Genomic DNA, 22,239 nt, shown 5'->3' on the forward strand with positions numbered 1-22,239 from the left:
TGGGATTTGGTTCCCATCAGGTCAGGGTCCACCCCGGGGGCAAGCTGTGCAAATATGGTAATAAGGGCTCCAGAGGAAACAGACACTTTCAGAAGCAACCTTGTGCCTGGAGATTGTCAACAATCTGGTCCAGTGGACAGAGCCCTGCCCCAAAGGAAGGAGCCGAGCCATGGGCTTAGCTGATCCGTTAGAGTCCCTCTTTCCAGAATTTGAAGCAAGAGATGTAGCTCATTTATTCATGTGTGTGATGAAATGACAATGTCCTGTCCACGTGAACAAAGAAGGAGTTAGTAGCAGACACTCCCAATTAATGAGAGGAGCTGTTCTGTCGTCTCTGATGAAACCTTGTTATGTCTACCTTCACCTCTTTCCTTTGATCCAGCTTTAGGGATATTTTTGCTGTTTCCTTTTTCCTTTTCAGTTTTATTTTTGAGAGTATATCTACAACGTTTCTTTCTTTCCATTTCTCCCTCCAAACCCTCCCATACACATGCCCCTACTCTCCTTCAAATTCATAGCCTCTTTTTTCTTAATTGTGTGTGTATATAATATATACATATATATATAATATATATTAAACATACCCTAAATATACCAGTTCAATCCATATAATTTTACTTACATGTCTGTTTGTTTTCTGGGCTGACTATTTGCCTCTGGAGAACCAGTTGGTGTGTTCTTCCCTGGGGAAGTTACCTCTCCTGTTCCCAGCTTTCATCAGTTGCCTGTAGTTCTTTGTGTAGCATTGAGGGCTCATGGGCTTTTCTCCATCCCGTTTGTCATGTCCATTGGTGTCATCCTTGTTCAGCTCACAGTCACATTGTTGAGACTTTATGGGTGCAGCTTCTGACATTACTAAGAGACAATCTTGCAGCAAACTCCCTGATACCCTGGCTCATACAATCTTTCCATATCTCTTCTACAGTGTTCCCTGAACCTTAGGTGTGGAAGTGTTTTGTAGATTTCTGTTGTTTCATAGCAAGTCTCGTGTTATTGTTCAAAGGAACATGTTTTAGAATTGCTTGGAAATCTTAATCTAAAAGTTTTGTTTGGGCAGTTCTTAGCGTCAGAGATGATGCTACTGCTGACGGCCTGAGGGCTATACTCTTGATAACAAGAGCAGTAAGATGAAGCATAGTAAAGGAAGGCTGTGGGGCTGAGAAGGTAGGAGGAGATAGTAGGTGAAGAGACTCATGAGAGACACAAGACTGGAAGCTTCGATATGAAGAATCATCATGAATGTAAGCAGTCTCTTCAGCAGTACTTTAGAAGCTTATTAATTATCTGGTAGAAGGTTCTTGACTTGATTAATCCAGAGTTGTGTGTTTGTAGGCTATGAATATAAGTGGGGGAATATGCTAGTCAAGAAGTAGATTGTGTAATATAACACTCAGTTCATGTTGCTTCAAGTTATCTATCTAATGAGAGACAGGGCAGATTCAGCCTTTACTTGAGGGAGAAGAGATGTCCATGAAAGTAAACGTTGAGTGTGTGTGTGTGTGTGTGTGTGTGTGTGTGTGTATACTCACTTGTTTGTGTGCCTCTTCCTCTTTGAGGAATCCCAGTGTGTATCTACAGAACAAGATGACTCTCGTAAGATTTATAACAGTTCACTTGCTTAATGAAACATTGCCTTTTGCTGTTGAGTATGGAATGTTCTTTTGACAAGGGGATTAACGAAAGACAAGTTTGGAAGTTGAAACATGAGCAATGTTACAGAAGACCAAGATGTGTTTGAGGGTGGGGTGCATGGGAATATATTTAGAAGCTGAAAACATTAGCAAGCTGAAGGCTGCTCCATCGTAGAACTTTCAGTCCCACGTCTTGTTAGCTTTCTCCTTGTGTCAAACCTAACTGAACCTATCCAAGTAAATGATTTCCTCTTGAACTCATGCTTGAATCATTGTGATAACTTCCTATGAATGCTGCTTTGGAGGTTGAATAATCACAAGAGGAAATGAAACAATCATCTGGTTAGCTTTGGGGGGACGGGTGTCCTCAGGGTTTAGGAGGGAAGCGGTGTTGTCACATGGGAAGCTCCAGAAGAACGTGAGAATGGCCAGTGTCAGCCTGGTGAGCCAGAGACCCTCCCCAGTATGGGAATGCTCTCTCCAAAAGCAGAACTTCAGGAGAGTGGTGAGGGCAAGCTGCATTCCTTGCCAAGTCTGTCACATTAACACAATCCCAGATGTCACAGCCAGATTGCCTTCATGTTCCTTCCCATCCTGAAAACGTGCCTAGTCGTCAGAAATGAATTAAATGGTTGCCCTGATGAAGCTGTCCATTCTGAATGTTATCAACATGCAGGCCATGTCTGCATCTAGAATGTTATTTACATGTCACTGATGTGACTTCCATCTGGCAGCTGTTGACTTGAACTGGCAGAAACACGTGACTATCCTAACCCTTCAAGGATGAAACTGGCACTAGAATTCCCAACTGTTGGCTTTTAGGGTTGGTCTTTGGAAGCAGCCAGAGCTACTAGATATTTTAAACCTACAAAACAACACATGAGCTCTTTTTCCTTACAGCTTGATATATCACCACATATATTGCAAACAGTGGCTGAAAGTTATGAATGAAGCAAGCAACTAAAGTTGCATTTTGCTGGACATGATTTTTATGAGCCACCTGCTCAGACCAATAGCTCTAGCTATCTGAGAATTCAAATAAAAGCATCTAAGTGTATTCATTTTGTTTGCTTTCTTATTGCTGCTTTTAAAATAGGGTCTCATGGAGCAAAGGATGTTCTGGACATTTCTACATAACCAAGGCTGGCCTTGAACTCTGGACTCTTCTGCCTCTGCCTCTCAAATGCTGGGATCACAGGTGTTTCTGACACCTGGGTTTTGTTTACTGTTTAGCACAGGATAGAAAAATTAGATTTTAAAAATCAACTACGGATTATTTCTCATTTGTCTTATTTAACAATTGGGATCAGAAGTTCCCCTTGAGGAAAAATTTAAAGAACATGTGCCTTGGATTTCACAGAAAGAAAGATAAAAAAAATTCTGAAATTTAAGAAAGAAACTATTAAGATACTGTTCATTGGGACTGGGGAGATGGCTTGGGGTTAAAAACAACTGAAGCTCTCGTAGAGTGCCAGGATTTAATTCTCAGCACCAATACAGTTTCAACAACCATCTGGAACTGCAGTTCCAGGGGCTCCAATACCCTCCTCTGTCTTCCACAGGCACAAGACACATACATGGTGCACATATGTACATGTAAGCAAAGCATTCACACAGAAATAAAGTAAATAAATTTAATGAAAATTGCTTATTTAGTCAGTAAGTCTTTCCTCAAGTGCTATTTGAGGAGAGTTTTGGCACACAGGTTTCCTGATGATGGTTTAAGACTAACTGAAGAATAAGCTTTCATAAGGTACTGTCCAGTTAGTGCTAGGCATTTATTTAGGCGCGTGTGCATGCGCGCGCACACACACACACAAAGAGCTAAGTGTGGGCTTTGGTTTGTTATTGTTAACATTACCTGAAAACATTTTTTCTTTTATTAACCAGAGTGAAGAACACAGTGCTATATATGTCTTTGAGAACACAGTAAGCTGGAGACTTTTACTTGGGTAGATTTTTTAAGGAGACATTTTAACTGTGGTTTTACCAAAGACCCACTCAGTGGCTACTTAAGTAGCCAGCTTGTTAGGAAGACTTTTCTATAAGACTTATGTATAAGAGAATATATTAATTTCTTGTATATACATGTGTGTAGATGGTGTGTGTGTGTGAGTGTGCGTGTGTGTGTTAGAGAGAGAGAAAGAGAGAGAGAGAGAGAGAGAGAGAGAGAGAGAGAGAGAGAGGGGTATGCTTGTGGGTGCATATGTATATAGGAGTACATTCATTGCTGCGTATGTTTAGGACAGAAGTTGATGCTGGGAGTTTTATTACTTCCCAAACTTAGAACATCTTTCACTGAAAATGAATCTTGTTATTTCAGGAAGACTCACTAGCCAATGTACCTCCATGACCTACCTGTCTCTAGAGTTCTAGCATATGAAGTTATCGATATATGTGACTGTACCCAGATTAACATGAATGCTGAGGATCTGAACTAACATCTTCATGATTGCAAAGCAAGTGCTTTTTACACATTGAGCTATCTCTCCAGTCACAAATTAATTTTTTAATGGAATAATTCACAGCAGAGGAATAAACTAACATTTGATAACTCCATGGTCAAATCAAAAGCAATATATTATAAAACTTCTAACATTTCAAGTTTATACTTAAATTATGCAATGACACTACTTGTTGGAACTTTTCCATTAATAACTTAATCTCCTTTTTCCACTTTGCCCTGTTTTCATTGTGCTCATCTGTTTTCCACAAAATCTTTTAAGCTCATATTTTTTATAATTGGTTTGAATTTTGATTGTGCTGCACATTAGAGCTGTAACTCTGAGAACATTACATAATCTCTTTAAGTGGTATTTGTTTCAACCAAAGGTGGAAGTGGGCATAGCTTCCGTGGTTGTTATGATGTTGATTAAGAAAATATATAGCAAAAACCATTCATAGTGACGTGATTTTTGACTTTGATGATTATATTGCTATTGTTACTGATGGGATATTCCATCCATTGAGATAATGGCTTTGCAATAGCATTATCTGGGGATGCTGTCTGGCCACTGGAGGTGGGTCATGTGGAAGGATGGTTTAAAGTAATTTTAATTTTCTTTACTGCTATGTTATTTGTCTCTTTTCCAAATGACTTTCCGAGGGCTAAAGAGAGTCTACCAAGGGGGGTGCTATTTTAGCTGTTGTAAATTATGCATAGATTTTGAGTTGTAGTAATGTTTTGATACTCAACACTTAAATGTTAGTACCACATGCCTTACACAAGTCCCAAGATGCTTGACTATTAACCCGTGTCACCCTCCTGACAACCTTGGGAGTGGTATTAGTTCTTTATTACCTGTGGTTCAAAAGAGGAGAAACTGAGGCACAAACTTGGGTCAGGGGCAAACAGCACGGTTCAGTGGACAAAAATGCTTTTTACACAAACCAGGACCAGAGTTCAATTCCCAGATCCCACAGGGGAAGGAAAGTGGAAGCTGTCCTATGTCCTTTTCAGGCTTACTGTGACATGCACACATAGACACACATAGATACCCACATACACACAGACTTACACACACACATGTACAAACACACACCACAAATATTTCTTAAAATTAGGTCAATATATGTAAACAGTTTTAAAGTCAAACTTTAATTCTTCAAACTCTCCAATCAGCTTTTAGGGAAGAATTTGATGAGTGAATGCAGGAAGTGTGGCATCTAACTTGGGTCTTAGATATCAGGAAATGTATCTCATCTTAGATAAATAATGCCCCTGTCTGAATATGCTCTAGTAGCATAGAACTTGGTAGAGTTTTTTTGTTGTTGCTTGCATGTTAAATTCTTTTTCTCCTTCTTCTCCTTCTTTTCATCCTCCTTCTTCTTCTCCTCTTCTTTTTTTTTTTTTTTTTTGCTTTTCTTTTTTAAAACTCTAGTGTCTATTACTATGTATAAAGTATAGGTTAGGATGACTTCTTTCTTTTCTGAGCCCAAGATTCAGTGTAAGAAATTCAACTTGTCTGAGAGGCCCAGTCATCTTAGTCATAGTTATGCATGAATTAACTATAAGAAAGAGTCCCTAACCCTATCCAGAGACGTGCCACAGCCCACGTTCTTCACCCATTTTTCAAGCATGCATTTCTTTTGACTTGGGTTTATACACTGTGTGTAGTCATTCTTTAATTTGGACGTATTTCTGTTCATTTAAACTGTTCTTTCATGTCTTTACAAACTTGATGTCTCATGTGTCAGGAACACCCTGGAGTATTTCCAAAAGACTAGCTAACTTACCAAGTAAGTAGCCTTTGTTTGTTGAGTTTATAGACTTATGGGAGAAGACAGACAGTGAGCAAATAATCCCACAAGGAAAGTAACACGACCTCCCCTGGTAGTGCTACAAAGACAGGCATGGAACATGATGCTCTCGGGAGAGATAAGAGAAGGTTCAGACAGACACTTGACAATCATAGTTTGTTTTCTCTTTTCTATCTTGGACCATGCCCAAGCTGTCAGAGACTCAGAAAGAATAGAGGAAGGGTTAGACCTACCGGATGGGGAACACAGTTTACAAAACTGCACAACACAAGCTAACCCCTGGGAATAGCAGCAGGGAAAACCTGACTTGGGCAGGATAACACCTCTCAGGCTTTGAGTGCATCACTGAATCATAGAAGAATAAATGACACGTGTAATAGCTGCCCCTGGAAGCGGTTTACACTGTAGAATTAAGGTGTTATTATTTAAAGCTTCATGTGTTGGTTTTCTAGTAATTCATTTAGAATGTTGTGTGAACAAGATTGTTAGCCTTATTTCTACAATTTTTTTGGGGGGGGGGGTTCGAGACAGGGTTTCTCTGTGGCTTTGGAGACTGTCCTGGAACTAGCTCTGTAGACCAGGCTGGTCTCAAACTCACAGAGATCTGCCTGCCTCTGCCTCCCAAGTGCTGGGATTAAAGGTGTGCACCACCATCGCCCGGCTCTACAAATATTTTTAAAGCATGAATATTAACTAAAGAAACAGTTGTAGATGAGGACTCAGGGGACCTTGTTTTCTCATTCCAGCTGGTAGCCAGGCTATAGTTCAGAATACCAGAAAAGATCTTCAATATTCCAGACTCTCTTACATGCATACATTCACTCATGTAACAGACTGTGAGCTCCCCCGGCACATTGAGAAAATAGTGGTGTGCAAAGGAGACCGTGCCTTTGGCCTGTACAACTGACAGTTCAACATCAGACAAAATATTCCTTGACAATGGTCCTTCTTTTTGCTGTGTCCTTTGGCTAAATTGCTTGTCTCGTAGAAGGCGTATGACAAGTGCCCTAACTTCAGTAAGATATCTGTTAAAATGCCACCTTTGGAGAACTGCACAATGTCTCCTTTATCACATTTTTCCTTTGTTTTACTCTGCTTCCCAATTTTTGTCACCATTTGTCTCTGTTGTGTTTCCTTTGACTCTGGTGAAATGCCCTGACCAAAAGCTACTTGTGGAGAATGGGTTTATGCTGCTAACAGTTCCAGGCTACCGTCCATCATTGCAGGGATGTCATAGTAGCAAGGGCTTGAGACAACTGATCACATTGTGTCCATAGTGAAGATGTGGAGAGGCATGGATTAGTTGACACATGCTTGTCCTCAGCTCCTTCTATTTTTCCATATAGTTCAGTGCGTCCTGTCTAGGGAATGGAGCCACCCACATTGGATAGTCCTTCAACCTCAATTTACATAATAAGACAATATCTGAAGCAAGCCCACAGACTCTCTTGGTCTAGACAGGCCTGTGCTGGGAGTGTATTCCTGGGTGATTCTGGATTGTGTCAATCTGAAAATTAAAACTTTCACACCACTTTTCGATATTCTTTAGATCTAACCATGAAATGTTAATCTTTCATGTAAAGACTGTCAGTCTTGATTTTTGGTATTCTGTATAGAACAATTTTTAGCATGTACTAGGCAATAAATATTTGCTGAATGTGTGAGTAAACGAGATGATCACATAAGTGATAATCACCAACCACAATAAGCAAAATTAACAGTGATAAGAGTTTTTTTGATTTTGAAAGGTAAACTACTAAAAGATAACCTGTCTAATTTTTTATGCTTCTTTTGTTCTGCTTTATATTTCAACATTTATTTCCCAAGAGTTCCTCTTTATATATTTCCATATATTATATATTTATATATTCTCTCTCTCTCTCTACATATATATATATATATATATATATATATTTAATATTGAGTACTACCTGCATGGTTTCATACCCCTTGTCCCCAGAAGTGTCTCTCTAAGGTAGCTATTCCTAGCATACCTGGCAAACTTGAGTGAGATCTCCCAAAGGCTCCTTAGTCTTCGTATACTCTTTGGAATCATCTGCCATGTGTGGTACCTGCAGAGCCCCTAGCATGAGGGAGTTCCTCTACCCTTCGCTGGGTTCTCAGAATTTCAAACTTTGCTCTCTGAAATTTTGTATTTGTCTTTATTTTTTGGAATACTCTCGGCATTTCTTTTCCTCCCTGAGATGCTTTCACTTCCTCTTGATTTTCATGAGTTTTTTTTAATGTTTACTGTTTGATTACCCCCAGTAAAAGGTATCCTTGTTTTATTATTCAAAATCTGATCCCAGCCCTTCTCTCTCTCTTGTTTCTAACCAACAGTGTGGGGATGTAGCAACTGCAGGATTGTCCTATCCAATCCTTCCGGAACCTTTGCTTCTCCATGCTACCCTAACGACTACCCTAACACCCAGTCTTGCTCGTGGACCCTCCGAGCCCCTACTGGCTACATCATTCAGATAACGTTTAATGACTTCGACATTGAAGAAGCTCCCAATTGCATCTATGACTCACTATCCCTTGATAATGGAGAGAGCCTGACAAAATTTTGTGGAGCAACTGCCAAAGGCTTGTCATTTAACTCAACTGTGAATGAGATGCATGTGTCTTTTTCAAGTGACTTTAGCATCCAGAAGAAAGGTTTCAACGCCAGCTACATCAGAGGTATGTAAACCACGGATGGTGCCAAGCTTCTGCTTCCATTTAGCATGTGCTGTGGTAAAGACCAAGCTGGAGGACAGACACTCTCATGTGAATGTGAATAGTCAGGGTCAGAACTTAAGGGTGAGAACCTATTAATAGACCCTGAGAATCCTCAGCAGCAAACTAGAACTACTAGATCCAAATGCTGGTTTCAGAAGAGCTGAATTCTGTATCGTCGGTCTGCAGAACACTTTTATTTTCATTTTTTGTTTGTTTGCTTGTTTTTTTGTTTTTTGTTTTGTTTTGGTTTGGTTTGGTTTGGTTTGGATTCTTGAGACAGGGTTTCTCTATAGCTTTGGAGCCTGTCCTGGAACTAGCTCTTGAAGACCAAGTTGACCTTGAACGCACAGAGACCCATCTGCCTCTGCCTCCTGAGTGCTGGGATTAAAGGCACGCACCACTACCGCCCCCAGCTTCATTTTTTTTTTTAAAGTCAGTTCTTACTTTATAGCCATGTCTGGCCTGGAACTTGCTAAAGAGAACAGGCTGGCTTCAAAGTCACAGAGACATGCTAGCTTTTTCCTTTCAGGCATGGCACATGCCAGCACAGTGTAAAATAAAAATAAAATAAAATAAAAAACGGGGGTTTTCTAGTAATAATGAAAATCTGTAATTCTAACGCCTCCCCACAAGAAATCATGAACATACCCATTTAGAAATGATTTTAGTTTGGCTATATAAGATACTTCCCTTAAAATAATTTTACTATTGGACAAACAAAACTAGTGCATAAGGGAAAGAGGAGGGCACAGACATTCTGACGGGATGAGATTTGTTTGGAAGTGTTTAAGAGGGTTAACAGGCAACTATTAGTGCAAGTAGAGCTAGGTTGTGTTCAGAAAGTATTGTAAAACATAGTGTATTTCAAGTACCTTACTCAGTCTAGATATAGTAGAAAGTGCCTGGGACCTCCTCCAAAGCAATGTGCCTTACTCTCTCTGAGGAGTGGATAGGGTGTGGTGTGGAGGGGTTGGGAGGAGGGGAGGAAGTGGGAACTGGGATTGGTATGTAAAATGAAAAAAGACAGTTTGTTTTCTTTTTTAAAAAACAAAAATTTTAAAAATCCATAATATTCAAACAAAATCATCTTGAAGCTAGGTCTTTCTAATTCAGGAATTTTGTTTTTTGATTATTAATGTTTTGAACAGAGTTAAAAAATACAAACAGGGCTGTCGCTCGTTTCATTGTGAAATGAAATCATAATTAAAGATGAACTGGGTGGGATTGCATATAGTTGTTTTTGATGTAGGAGCATTGGTGAAAGGTTGGTGATAAAAGACAGGCAGAGAGGGGGATGGGAAAGGCTCACAGATTAAGTAAAAAGTTAATTAGAAGGAAGCGGTATAGAACCGAGAGACACTAGACGTTTTGCATCTCGGCTCATATTCTGGAATTATGTTATGACTCTATGTTTTTTGTTTTCCTAGTTGCTGTGTCCTTACGGAATCAAAAGGTCATTTTGCCCCAGACATTAGATGCTTACCAGGTATCAGTGGCAAAAAGTGTCTCCATTCCTGAGCTCAGTGCTTTCACGCTCTGCTTTGAAGCTTCCAAAGTTGGTAGTGAAGATGATGACTGGATAGCTTTCTCTTACTCAGACGAGTCCCTCACACAGCTTCTCAGTTTCGAGAAGGCCAACAATGGTTACTTCCTCTCCATTTCTGACTCGAGATGCTTGCTGAACAGTGCATTGCCCTTGAAGGAAAATGAAGACATCTTCACAGAAAACTTCGAGCAGCTCTGTCTTGTGTGGAATAATACTTGGGGCTCCGTGGGTGTAAATTTCAAGAAAAGCTATGAAACAGTTCCATGTGATTCCACCATGAGTGCAGTTATACCTGGGGATGGGGCATTGCTGCTGGGCTCCGACAGAGATGGAATTGCCTCTCTAAAGGGCAGCATCTATAACTTTCGACTCTGGAATTTCACAATGGATTCAAAGGTCCTCACCAACCTCAGCTGTAGTGTGCCCGGGAATGTTGTGGACTGGCACAATGACTTCTGGAGCATCTCAACCCAGGCTCTCAAAGCTGAGAACAACCTGAGCTGTGGTAAGTCTGTGCACACTTAACCTGCTTCATGTCTTTAGCGTTGTTCGCTGAATCTGTTCGTCATTAAGAAATGATGCATACATATGTGTACCTAGAACCACCGCTAAGATCTCTTAGCTTTAAACCATGACCAGTTCAGCCCTTTACAGGGTGTATTTGATGATGAACCATGTTTACTCAGTCAAAGTGGGCTTGCCATTCTTAAGTATTCCCTGGGTCACAAAACATCACATTATTAATTTATCGTTAGCGAAATGTTCAAAATGATTGGCCCACTCTTAAAACTTTAGCACTAGATTTGAACCCCAAGAAATTCACAAGTTGTACATTTTACTCACCAAAATGTTCCCATAATGCACTGGCCTTTTTCATTCTGGAGCAGAATTTCTATGGTATTACCTAAATAGACAGTCACTTATTCAGCCTGAGCCAAATATCCAGCTGTCCTTGTATGGTAATTTTTGATTAATCTAGAATTACTGCATTTATTTTAACACATCACTATTTGCTTGACAGCAAACATTTGTTGTTCATTTCCAATAGTGTTGTAATATGAGCAGCGGGGCTGCATCCCCTGCACCCAGCCGCCCGCATGGCTAGCTTATGCCCAGAAATAATTACACGGAAACTGTATTCTTTTAAACACCGCCTGGCCCATTAGTTCCAGCCTCTTATTGGCTAGCTCTTACATATTGATCTAACCCATTTCTAATAATCTGTGTAGCCCACGAGGTGGCTTACCAGGGAAGATCTTAACCTGCTGCTGTGTCGGGTGGGAGAATCATGGCGACTCCCTGACTTGGCTTCTTTCTCCCAGCATTCTGTTCTGTCTACTTTGCCTACCTAATTTTCTGTCCTATGAGGGGCAAGGCAGTTCCTTTATTAGTTAACCAATGAAACCAACAGATAAGATACAAGACCCACCTCCATCACAATACTCTTTTCTTCTAGGTTGTGTATTAGGAGGCTTTAATTGTGACATCACTGGAAATAGCTGAATTCAAGTTATTATGGAAAATGATTATATGTAACAGAAAGTGTATTGAAATAGACTTCTATTCAGTATTCTTTATAACATAGAAGTTAATTCTAAAAGTCATATTTTATTATAGAACTGATTTAAACATCTACAGAAAATGGTTCTGTTATTGATTTAAATATCATAGCATGAATTCTTAGGTGCTGGTAGCATACATCTTATTAAAGAGAGAGCTATTATTCAAAAGAATTCATATATGATATTAGAAAAAAATCCTTTGGACTAAGCTTTGGCAAAGTGGAAGGACTATCTTTGTAAATAACATTTCCTAGGAGCGCAGCTATGTTTATAGATTTATATACTTTAAGTCACTGTGATTACGCTAACAGGGCCAAATTGTTCGATACTGACAGATATGACATGGCGCATTGTCTTTAAATATTTGCTGTCAATTCCTCTAAGTCCAATCATCCTAAAATATTTCCTGTTGATCTTCATGAGCAAGTTTACTGAGCCGGAAACTAGCACAAAGATCCCTAAGAATTGTTGAGACCCGCACTGTGAGCAGCAGTGGGAAAGGCATCCAGCTGTAGGAAAGCAAGTCCCTGTGCGCCCTTACACTTGGGAGGAGCAGATAGATTGATATGTGCTCTTCGCCTGCACTCGTTAAACATTGTGAGTTTCCGTGGTGACATTATTTCTAACATCGAAAGATTAGATTTCCAGTAAAATGAACAATTCAATTGTTTGGGCAAACACAAATACCTGGTTGGTATCTCTGCGTGGATTACACCGCCAGAGGTGAGCTGTGCTTGTTCCTGTTGAAGAGGCTTAGAGTTCTTCTCAGCCTTCATCACCTTTATATCCTCCCTCCTGGTTTGTTTCTTCCTCTTCAGGCTTACGTTCTCACCCTGGCTGCCACTTAAGCGTGCAGATCCCAATTTAGACCATTCCTTTTGCTTTAAATAGGGAAGAAAATGAAGAGTAGAAAAACACATCAGTTTGCTAACACACATCATTAATTCATACCTAGGAACCTCAGCTTTTAACAAATATTTAATTAATTAATACATTTTTTTTTTTTTTGGTTTTTCAAGACAGGGTTTTCCAGCAGCTATGGAGACAGTCCTAGAACTTGCTCTATAAACCAGGCTGGCCTCGAGCTCACAGAGATGTTGAAATAGGAGCAGCGGGGCTGTGTCCCGTCACCCAGCCGCCCGCACGGCTAGCTTTATACCCAAAATAATTACACGGAAACTGTATTCTTTTACTCACCGCTTGGCCCATTATATCTAGCCTTTTCTCGGCTAACTCTCGCACCTAGACTAGCCCATTTTTAATAATGTGGGTAGCCCACGAGGTGGCTTACCAGAGAAAGATCTTAACCTGCGTCTGCCTGGAGTGGGAGAATCATGGCGACTCTCTGATTTAGCTTCTTTCTCCCAGCATTCTGTTCTGTTTTCTCCACCTACCTAAGGGTTGGCCTATCAAATGGGTCTAGGCAGTTTCTTTATTAATAAGAAATCACTCCCACATCACAGAGATATGCCTGCCCTTGCCTCCCCAGTGCTGGGATTAAAGGAATGTTTCACCACTGCCCAGCAATTAATACCGTTTATAATTGACAAAATTGTTATGTATTCATGTTGCATGATGTTGCCTCTATACATGCAAAGTGGCTAGTTCAACTTACAACATCATACTCTGTCATTTCTTCGTAGTGAAAAGATTTTAAGTCTTCACCATATCCCTTTTAGTGTTTTGCATCCGAGGAACGGATCTCAGAGACTGGTTATACCATCAGCAGGTTCTAAGCAGTTTTAAACACACATTACATCACTTTCAACTACAACCCTCATGCAGAATAGTAGATCCTCTAAACTGTTCACTCCTGAGCTTCTTACCTTCTGCTGGTAAAGGCCATTCTGCCTACTTCTGCTCTCCAGGCCCTGTGAATCACCGATCTATTCTGTTTCTATGATTTCAACCTCTTGGGCTTCCACACATAAGCGAGATCATGTATTCCTTCCATTTTCTTAAACACCACCTTTGAGCTTCTCTTCTTAAGATTACCAGAATGTATCAAATGCAGGCTCACATATCAACAAGTCATCTGTAAGTCTGCAAAATGATTCAATCGTAAGAGCAGTGCAGTCTTAGACTCAATGCGTTTGAGCCTCGTTAACTTTATAGCTGTCTTTTTAACACCACAGGGTGACCTATTCCCTGCCCCCCTCCCCTGACCATTTGTGCTCAGATGGCTTGCCGTGCCTGTCAGTTAGATTGGTGGGAGAAGGAATTTCCTGCTACTTAATCATCAGCCTGGGGCTGAAGAAGACAAGTCACTTATGAACGGACGGGAAATACCTGTACAAAGATTGTATCTCGGCCGCATCGGTTGAGCAAAACTTCAATAACCAAGAAAAATAAAGTGTGTTCTATTAATATTTTAACCTCCTCCTCCCCCCTGAAAATATTGTGGTTTGCTGCCTATGGTCATCATAATTCCACACGTTTTCAATGAGTACAGTAACCAATGGGAAAGTGCAGGCTCATTCCTTGCATTCCAGGAGACTGGCAATGTCTGCCAAGTATTGACTATTCTAGTATCCACTTGTGGAAGGAAATGAATACATTTTCCATCTGTGTGTTGCTGGATAAATTACATAAAGGGAAAGTAAGGGGGTTAGACAGCACAGATTACATTTAATGTTTAAGTATGCTGTCACTTTTCTCACATAGTAAATATAAAACCAATGTCATCAGTAACTGTTTCAATAATTTTATAGTCACACTGTTTTGGTTTTTCTGTATTTTTTTAATATTTGGAGACTACCTCCGAATTAAGAATTTTTTTTTTCCGGCTAATTCATCTTTTTTTAAATGAAGTCAATCTGGTCGGTTCTTTACCATTACAAATGCAGTAGCATTGATAGTGGGTTTTGTTTTTTTTTTTAACATTATAGCATCTTTATTTTTCCTAGAACAAATTTCAAGCATATCCAGTTTTATGACCCTCAGGAACATGTCATTTCCTTTGCTGACCCTTTAATTATAGGCACAAGTATTTGCCTGGGTTGTGATTACATTTAAGACATTGGCTAATGCCCATCCATGTTCACAAAGAACAGACAGTACTTTCTGTCTAGTTTTATTTACTTAACTGATTGCTACTCTTTCCTGAGGAGTGGTACTCAATGAACAGCTGAAGTTCAAGCAAGTTACATTTATTTATCTAGCATTTCTAAAGACTTTCATCTCTTAGTAATTGTGGATGACTAAGATAGAGATAAGACACAAGTTCCAAAGTACCCAACTTGGTTGTTGCTTTTTTTCTAAGATTTATTAATTTTTCTCTGGACTTTAGGGCTCTCTAAAATTTTACTCCTGATCACAAAGGCCCCATTACTCTCTAAATACCATTCTTTTTATAATTATCTACTTAATAAACTACAGTCCTGGCTTTCACAGCTCTGAAATTCAATTGCTGGTCCTTAGTTTCATGCACAACAAATGACTGCATTAATCATTGTTAAATTATTAGATCATTTTTAATAGAAAGTATAATCGCTTTATAATGACATCCTATTATTTGTAGAGGGTGTTCAAACTCATGAGCCTATGTGATCTTCAGAAATAATTTTAAATACAAAGTAATGATAAATGTCATAAAAGAAAACTGAAAAGGTGACTCAGAGGACCTGAGTTTGAATTTTGACACAAACTCAAAAACCCTATAATCCCAGCAGTAAAGAGGCAGGGACAGGAAGGTCACACTAACCAAGCAATGTAGTGAGACCCAGGTTGAATGAGGGACTCCAAATCAAAAGATAAAGGAGAAAGCGGTCCAGGAAGATACCGGGCATCAACTAAGTGACCTTTATACACACATGCACATAGTTGTACAAACATACATATACATGAACATACATAACACAGTACAAAAAAGGGAAATGTTTTTAAAAATCATAAAATAAGTTTATAATACATTTACTTACGGAAAATTATGAAATTCATCTTAGTAACACCAATAGAGAGAAACTTGGAGAGGATTATATTTTTCCAAATCATTTTTAACTTGCTGTACTATTTTTGTAAGTATTAATTTAGGCTGTGAGATACGCTGCTGGCTACACATCAGTGAGTGCTAACATGACCTGCACAAAGGGAGTGACTCCTGTCAGGATCCTTCCTGGCTGGGAGAACAGCGGAAAGAGGAGCCTGGAGCCCTTGATGGTATTTTGTTTCATTTTCAATTGTCACTTTTTTCTGTTTTGAGACAAGATCCCTAACTGATTTGTTCTGAAGGTCCCTATGGATCCCTATGATGGGTTCTGTCTCTCTTCCTCCCAAGTGCTGAGATACATGCTGCCATACCAGCTTCATGCAGTGGGACTGGAAGTCAAGGCTTCATGGGTTGGGCCTTGTCTTGCAGTCTCCTGATTGAACTGTAAACCCAGTCCTAATGATTCATTTGTAAGATTTTTTTTTAAAAAAACAATAAAATGTGACTCTAAATTTTGCTGTTAGGTAATAAGCTTTATATACCCTTAGGAGACTCAAAAGCCAGACCCATGCAGAGATCACATAACACCACTGATGACTGAGAGGTCATTGTCCCAAGAGACCAGTTTGCTTCTGTCACAGTCTCCCAGCTGTAAATTTGTAAACCTACCACACTGGGTAACAAAATGCAAATGAGTAGAAATGTTATGTTTGTGTATATTTTGGGTATTTACTCAGTTATTTGAGATGGTGTCTTGCTTTGTTCACCAGACTAGCCTAGAACTCCTGGGCTCAAGTCATCCTCCTGCCTCAATCTTCTGAGTAGTAAACCTACAATGGCATTTCCCCATACCCAGCACTGTTTACTTTTTGTATTTCATGTATTTGTTTACATAGTCTAAGGTATTTGTAATATGAGATTTCCTTTACCATTGTTATTACCTTCTAATTAAATTGTGGCACTTGCTTTTATGCCATTTGCATGTAAAAATATTTCATATGTAATTTCTAGTGCTCTTGAGATACAATGGTATCTATCTATTCAGTATTTATACAACACTGGTAATTTGATAAACTTGACCTTCCCTTAGAAAGAACAACTAATTAAAATATTCAGAAGCAAATGTTTATAATTTCTTCTGAAAGGAAGCCACAGATTGAAATGTATACAATGACTCTGATAAAACGGTCAAGATCTTGTTCTAAATCATGGTCCCTCACCTGATGTTTCCCCTTATTCCCACCTCTGAGTTCCTAGATACACTAGGGTGGAAATGTAGTTAGCCTAGAAACTTCTTTCCCACAACATTGTCCCTTATCTCTCTTTGTCTTGGAGAGATACCATATCAGTTTCTGAAGCCTCTCAGGAGCCCTGGACTGCCAGCATTTTGTGTAATCTGAGAACTACGGGAACCTCATCCAAGGGTCTCCACTGTGCCCTGTCACAATGGTTGAGATTTCTCCAGTCACATGAGTCTGATAGGCTTGTTAGTTTTCAGAAGTCCTTGCTAAAAGTGCCTGTAAAAGTCTGAAAAAAAAAAAAATGGACTTGCACAAGGGGCACCAAACTCTGAAGATAAGTTCCCCCTCTATCTCTGCCCTCCCTCCACTTTGCCACATCACATGCCTTTCCCAGGGCACACACTTGCTTAGGTTTTCAGTCTTCAAAACTCCCCCTTCCTATCTCTGCTTCCTTGCACAGCCAGGCTTCCTCCTGCCACATTCACTCTCCAAAAGCCGCAGTCTGAGTTTCATTGTTCCCACGAGACTAACACTGATTCCTGTCCAGAGAAGTTAGAGGCCTTTTCAGACTTTATCTCTTCAACCTTTCAATTCCACTCATTGGCGCCACACCCTCCATTCAACTTTCCTTACTTAAATTCTGTGAAGCCACCTTGTTCAAGGGCTGCTTTTATCCCCCCCCCCCCAAATCTCTGCATTGGAAACTTAAATATAGCAATAGCTAAAGTTTAATCTGTTCTCTTCTTGAACTCATACTCGGGTGAACACAGTCTCATTGGTACCTTTTGTTGACTGGTCCCCTTACAGAAAGACAGCTTCTCACGTGTGAACTACAGACGTCCTACAGGCAGATGGCATTCCTTGCCAGACATAGCAGAAGATAATCCATGATCTTTCTGTTTCCTTTCTCCATTTGTGATGTCATCATGCCTACTTTCTCAAGTTGGAAACCAGCAAAGTTTTCTCCCTCCTTCCCTTTCTCTTTTCAATTAGTCACTGAATCTTACATAATCTATCTTCATATTCTTTGTGTCCTTCTCTCTCTTTCAGTCTATCTTCTTGAGACATGTGATATAAAACCTGAATGTTTAATATTGCTTTACCTTCTTGCGTCTTCCCACATCAAAATTGCTATTTTCAAACCACAGTCTGTAGTCTTACCAAGCACCCCTTCGTTTATTCCAATTGCTTTTTTAAAAAAAAAAGAGTTTAGGCTAAATTTAGCAGTCATTCATGCTGGGATTAATTCATTCATAATTTGCTTAGTGAAGCTTAAGCATGCACCTACTGTATGGGATCCGGGATTGGGAGAAAGACTTAACGGCCTTAGTGTTCCAGCCCTTTGTAGTCTAGAAGTCCTTGCACATGCTGCGCTGGCATCTATCTGATCATTCCCACAGTTTTCAGTAATTACTCTAATACAGTAGTGCCAAGAGTGTGCACTCCCTGCTCTCTCCAGTACCACATAGGCACATGTTTGGGAAATCCTGTGGCCTCAGAGCTCTTGCCTCCTCAGTACCTGTAATGCTGTGTTTCCTGTTCATTCTTCTCACCAAGCTGATGACACAGCTTCCTGTTGGCCACCACCATGGTTGACACTCTTCCCTAGGTACCTTGGCGTATGTTACAGTGAGGCTAGCTTCTGATGGTGTCTCTGAGAAAGTCGGCGTAGTGGCAGGAATTTTTCCTCCACATGTCATCAACTGTAGGTAAAGTGTCTTTGTTGCAGGAATCCATGAGGTAGTTCTTACCAGCAAATATCATATCATAGACCTGCCTGAAGGGCTGGTCCTTTCTGATGTACTGGAATTCTTTCCATGAGCCAGGAGCTTGCGGCATCTGAAAAGAAGGAAATTATACATCCCTAGATGCTATTAAGCTAAATGTTTTCTGTTTGTGTCTACTGCTTACCTAATTAAACACACTTTGTGAGCTCGTGCACCTGCTCTGCCTTCACATTGTTTTCCCATGGGAAAGTTGGACAAATGTTTAAACATTTGAATGAATTCACTACTACATAAACGTTTTTCAAATTTAGATATATAGTATATCTGTATGATGTATGTATAATGTATAGCTTTGAGTTAATTATTTCTTTAAACAAATGCCCTATTTTGCAATAAGTTAAGCCCATTGTTATTCCATGAAGATTTAGATCAACAGAGAGCATCTGAGTTTCATAGTTCATTATTCAAAAAGGCACCAAAGGTTTTTACACAAACTTAAAGGGACAGTTGTGCTTCTTTCCTTTCATGTTTAAATGACTGAAAATTAGAGCTCAAGATTTTGAGGGCAACGGCAATTCTTCAGTTGTGCATTTGAGGAAATTAAGGTAACCTTATAAGACCTTTCATGTTGGAACACTGTTGGTTGACTCTCTGAGGACAGTTTCTGCCTTACCAATTACATGATTCATAATATTGACTCTTTGGATAATATCAGCAAATCACAAGTTAAATTTGGATATGTGTCTGTGTTGACCTAGGTTCCTACCTGATCCCTCTGCCCGCAGCTGAGCTGACGAACTGTTCGGATCTGGGGACTCTCTGTCAAGGTAGGAAGTCGATGTCATCTTCCTAAACCTTTTTTTGTGTTTTATGCTTGCTGTTTAGGGATGATGTTGTCGGTGCTTTGGTCTGTAATTTAATTTTCACCTGAAAACACAGAAACAGCAAAACAGGATATCTGGATGTGGTGTGCACCAATAATGTTGTCAGGACATAATGGCCACATTGGCTGTATTTCCATAAAACGCAGGGTTTTTCTAAATGTGAATGGTTATATATTGCTTGAATGGATTGGTTTCATTTCTCCCCACTTTTCTTCTCAAGATTATTGCAAGTGTCTTGGATATGCAGTTGTGCAGTATCTTGAAGAGGTGCTCATATCCATAAATTGATAGAAAATCTTATACTGAATATTGAGATAAGATTTAAAGATAAAACCAGTGGGTCAATTTGTGTTATGTTGTATAACTTGAATCTTTAGATAAAAATTGTTGAAGTAATCTAGTGTTAATATTACTATGTTATTTTGATTGGTGATTATATTGGAGATAGAATTGTTTTACGTACAAAGTAGTTGTATGCTATTAATATAGTTACATATGTATGCAATATATAACAAAAATAGATTGCTTAAACTTATCATTACTCTTTCTAATTTTTGTGAGCAGTTTTTATCCATTGTCATGCTAAATTTCTCTATAAAAAGTAGCATCTTCTATGCTTCACATTAGAATCGTGGGTATGCCTTCCCATAGAAGGTGGCTTTGTTAAAAAGGATCATGGCACAGAGGCGACAGACTCAAAGTAAGATCATGCAAGTAGAATTTAGGCTCTTTGCAGTCTGAGGGTCAGCCAGGCAGGGCAAGGAGGAAACGCACTATTTTTGGATTTCCCTTCTAAGATAACGTGAATATTATTACCAATCAATTCCTCAAGAAAATGACATTGTTTTCCCCCATGAACTCCATGAAGTTACGAAATAGTTTTGTAAAAACATAGCAGAAGACCTTTGATCCCAAGGTTTTGAAAATTCATTAATTTTTTATTATTTTAATATAAGAATCTAAAGAACTCATTCTGTTGGACCAAAGGTCCAGAAGCTCAGCATTCTCCTCAGGTAGTCCCCGTTTTTTCCTTAATGAACACAAATATTTTCATGATGCATTTGCATTAGGGTGAGCACAATTATTCCGAGTTTTGATTTACAGAAAGGAAAATTGTTCCCATTCTTAAGTTTTTATTTTATTCTGGAATGGAAAATCATTGTCACTGCACGCATTTTTGCATCAAGGAGTTCAGCATTTTCTCTGGTGCCTTTGGAAGGTGATTCTCTGGATCATCTCTTCACTGTTTTATGCTTACGTAACAATTAAAATGATATAATAGATAGTCATTGTATACATGATTATGCTCCGACACAAATACATCCATAAGATAAACCAAAGGACAGCTGTGTGCTTGGTTAATTTTCTTCTTACAGAGACATACCATCTCCAAGAAAGAAGCTGTCGAAGCAATACAAAAGGATTTCTTTTTTGTGCATTTTCAAGTAACAGACAAACAGCTTAGCCATAGGACTTATGAAATGCCTCCCTTTAAGGGTTGTCCTTATGAAATATTTCCCACCCACTAGTGTTTGTGACGTTTCTAGGGCCTCCAAATGATTGGATTAGTCCATGCACATCATCCCCTTGTTTTTCTTTTTCATTATCTTTTCAAGGAGGGATACTTTTTATTTTGCTATTTTATTTCCCTTGTCTCTGTGCATCAGTCCAGACTTGACTTAGTTTAGATAACTGCTAAGGTGTAAAATTATGCAGATTGCCTGCTTTTAACTTTCTTTCAGTGGTCTCTGGGAACTAGTTTCTAGAAAGAGTAATTTCCCATGGGCTTACCAGCCTCTCAATTGCACATGTAGGTATAGAATCCAACTGTGTTTTCTCCAGTCCCTCTGTGTCAGCTCTGAGCCTTTGTGCAATGTAGCACCAAAGCCATGCAAACTGATTCTTAATGTACCATAGAAAGTCTTGCTTTGTTTTATGCACTGTAAGCTTTTAGTCTACTGTATTAGTAGCATGAAATGGTTTCAATTCTCTTGTGCATTTTCTTATAGTAGCTGTAGATTGCTTGTCCATATTAACTGTTTTATGCTCCTTTTAAAATTGCATCTTTCTCATCTTTATTGCCAGCTACTGTAAACCCTCCTAGTACTACACCACCCACTGTCACCACTAATATCCCTGTTACTAACAGAACCCATAAACCAAAGAATGGTAAGACTCATTTGGTAAGATCCTGTGTGTGGTATGTCTACAGTATGTAAAATTGTATTCTGAGAGTGGAAAGACAGATTGTTGCAGCAATGTTGTATGATTGGCAACACTTGGTTCATTAGCACATCCAAAGACTAGTAAAACAAACATCACTGTGTCTTGAGTCCCCGCTGAACCGGTAGAGCCGAGTACTTCTTTTCTTCACTATGAGCTATTTTCTTTCAGAGAAGATTTTAAGGAAAAGATATTTAATCGAAAGGAATTAATTTTCACTATAATACACTCGAGGATGGGAAAGGGGTGCTTTGCTTTTTATAGTGTTTTGTCAAATTAAGACACCTGAGGAACTTTCTGTTTGTTTGAGAACTAGGATTTCTCAGTGCACTGCAAAGGGTACCACCTGAGGAAACAGGTTTCTAAAGGATGCTATGATGTGTCAGAAACCTGATTCTTGGCATTTAAGGTTTTGTGGAAGTCAGCTCTGTGCTTACACTGTGAGATTTGTATTAGTGGCCATGGTAATGGTTAGTACCTTTTTATCACTTCTTGAAGAACGCTGGTGAGGATGGG

At 39.4% G+C, this 22,239-nt stretch overlaps 1 protein-coding gene across 1 annotated transcript in view; it reads left to right on the top strand.

Annotated features, from left to right (window-relative positions):
* Adgrg6 (adhesion G protein-coupled receptor G6) overlaps window positions 1-22,239 on the top strand; it is a 131,513-nt gene that overhangs the window by 60,277 nt on the left and 48,997 nt on the right. The window contains exons 3-6 of the mRNA XM_041680134.1: window positions 8,232-8,573; window positions 10,040-10,663; window positions 19,375-19,443; window positions 21,586-21,669. Of these exons, the coding sequence (XP_041536068.1) occupies window positions 8,232-8,573; window positions 10,040-10,663; window positions 19,375-19,443; window positions 21,586-21,669 (1,119 nt within the window). The remainder of the gene's footprint in view (window positions 1-8,231; window positions 8,574-10,039; window positions 10,664-19,374; window positions 19,444-21,585; window positions 21,670-22,239) is intronic.

Source organism: Microtus oregoni, unplaced genomic scaffold (genome assembly GCF_018167655.1).
Source record: "Microtus oregoni isolate MIOR12 unplaced genomic scaffold, Mior012 000033F_ref0000390, whole genome shotgun sequence".
NCBI lineage: Eukaryota > Metazoa > Chordata > Mammalia > Rodentia > Cricetidae > Microtus > Microtus oregoni.